The sequence below is a fragment of the Hippocampus comes genome, unplaced genomic scaffold, assembly GCF_001891065.2.
Source record: "Hippocampus comes isolate QL1 unplaced genomic scaffold, H_comes_QL1_v1.1 scaffold245, whole genome shotgun sequence".
In the NCBI taxonomy this organism is placed as follows: domain Eukaryota; kingdom Metazoa; phylum Chordata; class Actinopteri; order Syngnathiformes; family Syngnathidae; genus Hippocampus; species Hippocampus comes.
In genome coordinates, this window is record NW_017805834.1 from 262,817 (window position 1) to 270,405 (window position 7,589).

The window sequence follows — 7,589 nt, forward strand, 5'->3', positions numbered from 1 at the left end:
TATATATATATATATATGTAGACTATGCCAGCCACCTGGTTATGGCGTTCCATGTAGGCTTTCCCTGCCATCATCTTACACCCTGCAGTTATGTGTTGGATCGTTTCAGGTGCCTCTTTGCACAACCTACACCTTGGGTCTTGTCTGGTGTGGTATATCTGGGCCTCAATGGCTCTGGTGCTCAGGGCCTGCTCCTGCGCAGCCAGCGTCGGTGCAGCTCCCCCTGCGGGCACACGGCGGTAGGACTTCTTGAGATCAGCCACTTCCGTTATGGTCCGGTGGTACATCCCGTGTAGTAGGGGCTTGTCCTCCCATGATGGTCCCTCTTCCAGCATCTCATCCTCTATTCCCCATTCTCAGACATTCTGAGACTTGCCCAGCTGCTCATTGAAGACAGAAGATGAGGGCTTTGATGTATTTGTGGATCAGGATTGATTTAAAAATGTCACGTTTGCGAGGTGGTGGTGGACCCCAAAAAGCAGGCAAGAGGGAGGAGCAGGTTGTACTTGAAAGCTTGTATTAAAACTCAAAACTAAATCCAAAACAAACAAGGTCCAAAGTATCAAACAAAACACATGACCGAAGATAAAAGATAACAATGACCAAAACCTGACTGAAACAAACATGACAGCAGCCAGCAAACAGCAACAAACAAACATGACAGTAGCAAAGAACAACAATGACCCGACACTGAGTGTTCGGGCTGGGAGTCCTTTTAAAACACTAATTACATAATGACCAACAGGTGTGCAGCTGCAAGGAGAGCCCTACAGTGCCACCTGTTGGTCCCAAACCGAATCATGACAGGGGGTGCATACTGTTATGGTTATGATTCTGTCTTGAATGTTTTCAACACGAATTCACATTCTCTCTCTCTTGTCTGAGTCAGGGAGGTGCCGGAAGGCTGCTCGAGAGCAGGGGCTCATAATCAACAATCAAACTCTCCTCCTTCATGGTCGCTAAAAGTCTCTGCTCTCCAATTGTTGTCGAGCCTCCTGCTTCCAATTAAGATTGTAGTGAATTTTCTCCCCTTGTGTTGATTTTGTTGAGAATTTTTTTGAAAGACCTTTTTTTTATTTTTTTTTGCGCTCAAGCGAAAACGATTCTGCATCTGTGTTCTTGCTATTTGATCATACTGTAACAGTATATTTGCTTGCTCCCTAACAAAGTTGTTTTAATGTGTGAAATGGGGAAAAAAAAGTGGACAAATTAATCTTAGGAAGGCAACATTTGCAGCATCAGCTTTATACTAGAAAAGGGTGTCGACCGCAGACGTGCTCCGCCAGGCACATGATGGAATTGGAACCAGTCCTTTGTACCTGCGGGGTCCAGTTGGTCGGGTCATTCTGTCACGTAGCGAGGTGGTGGTGGACCCCAAAAAACAGGCAGGAGGGAGGAGCAGGGTGTACTTGAAAGATTGTATTAAAACTTAGAGAAAACAAAATCCAAAACAAAGTCCAAAGTATCAAACAAAACACACGACTGAAGATAAAACATAACACTGACCAAAACATGACTGAAACAAACATGACAGCAGCAGACAAACAGCAACAAACAAACATGACAGTAGCACAAAGCAACAATGACCCGACAATGAGTATTGACGGTGGAGGGGCTCAGCAGCACTCGCTGCTCGGCTAGGACGGAAACTGTGGTGATATACTGTAAGTCAGTCGATACCCATCAGCTGCCTGTGGGGTCCCACAGGCCACGAAGGCCCGATAAGACTCCTTCTTCAGCTTGACGGCATCCCTTACTGCCGGTGTCCACAGTGAGTATGGGGGTTGCCGCCACAACAGCCACTTTACGGCCACCACTCAGATTGGCTGCCTCAACAAAAGAGGAACGGAACATGGTCCACTCTGACTCAATGTCCCCCGGCCTCCCCCGGGATTTGGGAAAAGCTCTGCCGGAGGTAGGCGTTAAAATTCCTTCTGCCAGGGGATTCCGCCACACGCTCCCAACAAACACTCACAATACGGTTGGGTCTGCCAGGTCGGACCGGCATCTTCCCCCACCATCGGAGCTAACTCACCACCAGGTGGTGATCAGTTGACAGCTCCTCCCCTCTCTTCACTCAAGTGTCCAAAACATGCGGCCGCAAATCAGTTGACACAACCACAAAGTCAATCATCGAACTGCGGCCAAGGGTGTCCTGGTGCCAAGTGCACATGTGTTTGAACATGGTGTTCATTATGGACAATCCGTGACGAGCACAGAAGTCCAATAACAAAACACAGCTCGATTTCTGACCGGGGGGGCTCCTCCCAACCACGCCCTCCCAGTTCTCACTGTAATTAAAGTCCCCCAGCAGAACAAGGGTGCCCCCAGCTGGAGCACTCTCCAGCACACCCTCCAAGGACTCCAAAAAGGGTGGGTACGCTGAGCTGCTGTTGGGTGCATATGCACAAACAACAGTCAGGACCCGTCCCCCCACCACAAGGCGGAGGGAGGCAACCCTGTCGGCTACCGGTGTGAACCCCAATTAACAGGCGCTGAGTCGGGGTGCAATGAGTATGCCCACACCTGCTCTACACCTCTCACCAAGGGCAGCTCCAGAGTGTAAGAGAGTCCAACCCCTCTTGAGAGAATTAGCACAGAGCCCAGGCTGCGTGTGGAGGCAAGTCCGACTATATCCAGCCGGAACTTCTCTGCCTCACACACCAGCTCGGGCTCCTTCCCTGCAAGAGAGGTGAAATTCCACGTCCCAAGAGCTAGCTTCTGTAGCCTAGGATCGGACCGCCAAGGTCCCCGCCCTTCGCTGCCTTCCAGCTCACATTGCACCCGACCCCTTTGGCCCCTCCCATAGGTGGTGAATCTATGAGAAGAGGGACCCACGTTGCCTCTTTGGGCTGAGCCCGGCCGGGCCCCATAGGTGTCGGCCCGGCCACCAGGCGCTCACCAACGAGCCGCACCTCCAAGCCTGGCTCCAGATGGGGGCCCCGGTGACCCACGTCTGGGCAAGGGAAACTGAGGTCCATGTTTCTCATTCATCATCAGGGTTTTTTTCAGCAAAATTGAGAAAAAAAGTCAACCAAATAGACCTACAAATATCAGCCGATTGAACGGTCTGGGTCTAGTTAAATTGAGAGTGCATCAAATGAGGAGGGAGGCCACGTTGAACGCATCTTGTATGACTGTGAAATTTTTTGGGATCTCTTTTTGTTAGTGCGTTAAATGTCATTATCATGTTATATGACAAGTGGCGACCGATCCGCTGATCGTGGCATCTCTCAGGTGGTGTCTCTGGGTGTCACTTCCTTCACACTGTGTGTTCTGGGCATCGACCGTTTCCACGCCGCCACCAGCTCGTCACAACGAAAGACACGGCGAGTGGAGCGCTGTCGCTCGGTACTGGTCAAGTTGGTCTTGGTATGGGTCGCTGCCGTCCTGCTGGCCAGTCCTGAGCTCTTCTTATGGCATGTCACAAGGACTGCCCACACCACCGCTGTTGACTCCTGTTCCATCAGCGTCTCCTCCCCACCTTCCTTGCTCCTACCCGACTCCCTGCACTCGCTCCTGCACAGATACCACCAGGTGAGACTCCACCTACTTTGCCAGGCGACACGCTAACCAGATGCCATTAACATCTTTCCAGCAGGGTTATGATATCCATCCATCCATCCATCCATCCATCCTTTTTCTTATCCAGTTATCCTCAAAAGTGTCGCGGGCGTGCTGGAGCCTATCCCAGCTGTCTTTGGGCAGTAGGCTGGTTGCAAGTCAATCGCAGGGCACAGATAGACGAACAACCATTCGCGCTCACAATCACACTTTGGGACAATCTTAGACCGTTCAATCAACCTACCATACATATTTGGAAATGTGGAAGGGAACCATAGTACCTGGAGAAAATCCACACAGGCACGGATGGGGAGAACATGCCAACTCCAGCCCGGAATCTTTTTCTTAAGCTTTCCCGTATTCTATTTCGTGAACGAAACCGTTTTTTTTTTTTTTTTATCATTTTAAGTTTTTTGGACGTTTTCATTAACTACAATAACCTTTGGTTTTCAGTACTCGCAGTGGGCCGTGTTATCTTAATATTTTTCAGGCTCGCATGTGGTGGACTTTTGGCTGTTACTTGTGCCTGCCCGTCCTCTTCACTGTCCTCTGCCAAATGGCGACCCGCAACGTCCACAGTGACTCCAGCTCCACCTACAAGCAGCGGAGCCATGACGACATGTCCTCCAATCACAAGCGACATCATCAGAAGGCGCAGGAGCAGCAGCTCAACTGCACATTGTTAGCACTAGCGCTGGTGTACACCATCTGTGCTCTGCCTGAACACATATGCAACATCACGCTGGCGTACACCCACGTCACCATCTCTGTGGACACGGCGGCCACGCTTGCGCTCTTACATCACTTTCTATTGTTCCTCAAGTCCTCCATCACTCCTGTGGTACTGCTGTTTTTATGTAAGGTAGGTAATATGATTTATCTAAAAATCACACAACTACACATCTGTGTGTACACACAATTACGTGAATATCTGCACTCTGTGTACGGTCCACAGGCGCTTGGTCGGGTTTTCATGGACTGCTGCTGCTGCTGCTGTCGAGCATGTCAGCAGACCTCGGTTGAAGGTTCTCCCAGCTCTGCTCACCTCCCGCTGAAGGCAACCAAAGAAGCAGCCAACTTCTTGGAGAAAACAAAAGACGCCTCGCCTATCTTGTGCATCTCCAGTTAGGGATGATACTGCTCCTTCTTCATTCTTTTCTCATTCCGTCCTGCATCCTACTTTTTCACCTTCTGCTCTACGGTCTCTCTATTTCCTGTCTTTACTTCTTGTCTTCTTCCTCTCTGATGTGTCATCTGTAGTCACGATAGAAGACTGGTAGAACATTTGGGAAGAGGTTTGACAAGGCCACAAAAAAGGAAAAAAAACTCACTGTGTGGCACAGATGCATAAAGATGATGTTTAAGTAGCAGTTCCAAATACAGGTAATTGTGTTAATGTTGAATGTGAAAAGAAAAATGAATCAAGTCAAGGTAGCTGAACTTGAATTGACACAAATTATTCTCTGCCATGATTTTTGTTTGTTGATTTTTTTAATGCGAAAAATGTCAATTAACAATCTTTAGAAGACTTTAACACACTACATCAGTGTATTTTGTTTGCATTTGAAGACAAATGGCTTGCTGACCCATTGTCGCCATGGTAAGAATGACATGACATCAAATTGGCTAAAGTCATGTATTAACCATATGACTAAAGTGACGGTCAATGCGTTGCCATAGTGATGTGAAAGAATGACTGAAAAATGTGAAATAAAAAATAACTTTACCTGCAGCGTTGATGATGTCATCACTTGACAATTATGTCCCGTTATCGAGATTGGCAATATAGTACAATAATAATAAGAAGAATATTTTAATATTTTAAAAATCATCATTCGTGTTAATATACTGAATTTATTCCACAGTATCCATCCATCCATTTTCCAATCTGCTTTATCCTCATAAGGATCGTGGGGGGTGGTGGATCCTATCCCAGCCATCTTCGGGCAGTAGGCGATGGACACCCAGAACTGGTTGCCAGCCAATCGCAGGGCACACAGAGACGAACAACCATCCACACTCACAATAACACCTAAGGACAATTCAGAGCTGGGGTGTCAAACTCATTTCACATTGTGGGCCACATACGGCCTCGGCAGATAGCAAGTGGGCCGGACCATTAAAATTATACCATACTCTGCTATAAATAACCAAAATAATATGTCTTCCCTTTGTTTTGGTCGAAAGAAGCACAAGAACATTAGAAATATTCAACTGATCCCACTGATTGTACCAAGGCACCAAACTTTAACAAGTAATTGGTATTGATAAATACAGTAATGCATTTTAAGATTAAATGAGATTTATAAAGAAAGGAATTTTTAAACCATTTACACATGTGCATATAAAATCTAAATTTAATCCCTGCCTACACCTTGCAAACTAAGGAGAGTGCTATTAAATGTGTAAAGAATAAAGTATTCACATGTCCTTGATAGCGTCTGCTGTGTTGGGTCTGTCTCAGTGACAGACTGAGGCTGCAGTTGTCTTCTTCTCTGATCAAAACAATGTTGTCTTCTACTCTGATCAAAGCAGTGTCTCCCGTAGCGGATACTCCATGAATTGCATCTTATTAAAAATATTCATTCCGTGTCTTTTATGCATTTTTTCACTTTAAAATGATTCTGCGGGCCCGATCGAACCTCCTTGGGGGCCGGCTACGGCCCGCGGGCTGTATGTTTGACCCCCCTGATTTAGAGTGTTCAATCAGCCTGCCATGCCTGTATTTGGAGGTATTGTATGTGGGAGGAAACCAGAGTACCCGGAGAAAACCCATGCAGGCCCGGGGAGAACACAGGGAGGCCAGAGCTGGAATTGAACCCACGCCCTCTGCACTGTGAGGTCGACGCGCTAACCACTGGATCACCAGGCCACCCTATTCCATAGTATTACAATATCGGAAAAGTTTAAATGTCCCCTGACCAGAGGATACCACCAATCACGCGTGCACACACACACTGACACAAATACTCACTCGCCCCCTCGCAATCTTGAAAGTAAGTGTTGTGTGGGGAAAAAAAAAGTTTCCCATCGTACTTCCTTCTTCTCTTGGTTACCCCCAGCAACCGGCAACCGTGTGTGTGTGTGTGTGTGTGTGTGTGTGTGTGTGTCTGTTTTTATGTGACTGTGTTTGTTTGTGAGTAGATTTAAATATGTGTTTGTGTGTGTGCGTGCGTGCATGCGCGCGCCACACCTACAAAAAGTCATCTATGTTGAGAGTTTAGTGTTGGAGGTTGGGAAGGTGGCAAAAGACTGTGTGTGACATCATCACATGAACGCTGGCGAGTGGCCTGGGCTTTGAGCAATGGCAAGCTCATTAGCAGTGATGAGCGCTCACATACTGGTCGAAAACACTGAAACAGACATCCCCTGTTCTCTAATGAAGCCACCAACACGGCACCCAGCAGTCCTGTGACCATTCATCCCCTGATGTGTGTGCTGCAGACCAGTGTTACACAACCAAAGGGTCACAGGTTTGAGTCCTTCATTGGCTACTTTATTGGTGTTAATACTCGTGAAACAAAAATGTCAGTTTACAGATGCCATGTCTGACTGTTGTATCATGGCAACACATACTGCAGCTATCATGTCATGAAAGTCATGACAACAACCTTTTTTACCCAAAGCCCACATCCCACTGAGGGCCGAATGTTTATGAGTGTTGGCAAAGGTAGCAAAGGTTGGGTTATCATCAGGGTTCCTTCAAGGTTGCAAACATTCGCCAAATGTTCTTCAGACCTTCACCAACATGTTTTTTTTTTCTTGTCGCAAAAAAAATTAACGTTTAAAAATAAACCTAAGAATCACTATGCTGAAGACCCTAATTAGAGGGCCCAGTTGGGTCATTATGCTCCAGGCTGAAGTGTTTCCAGGCCAGCCGGGAGACAAAGTCTCTTCAGCGTGTCCTGGGTCGTCCCCAGGGCCTTCTCTTGGCGGAACATGCCCGGAACACTTCACCAGGAAGGTGTCCAGGAGGCAACCTAATGAAGAACCAAGCCATCTCAAGTGGCTCCTCTCAATGCAGA

General features: G+C 47.4%; 1 protein-coding gene across 1 annotated transcript in view; it reads left to right on the forward strand.

The window, feature by feature from the left end:
• The window catches only part of gpr37l1b (G protein-coupled receptor 37 like 1b), a 7,765-nt gene extending 2,474 nt beyond the window's left edge, over window positions 1-5,291 (forward strand). The window contains exons 2-4 of the mRNA XM_019887745.1: window positions 3,238-3,537; window positions 4,055-4,426; window positions 4,520-5,291. Coding sequence (XP_019743304.1) covers window positions 3,238-3,537; window positions 4,055-4,426; window positions 4,520-4,693 — 846 coding nt within the window. The 3' untranslated portion in view covers window positions 4,694-5,291. The remainder of the gene's footprint in view (window positions 1-3,237; window positions 3,538-4,054; window positions 4,427-4,519) is intronic.
• The last annotated feature ends 2,298 nt before the right edge of the window (window positions 5,292-7,589 follow it).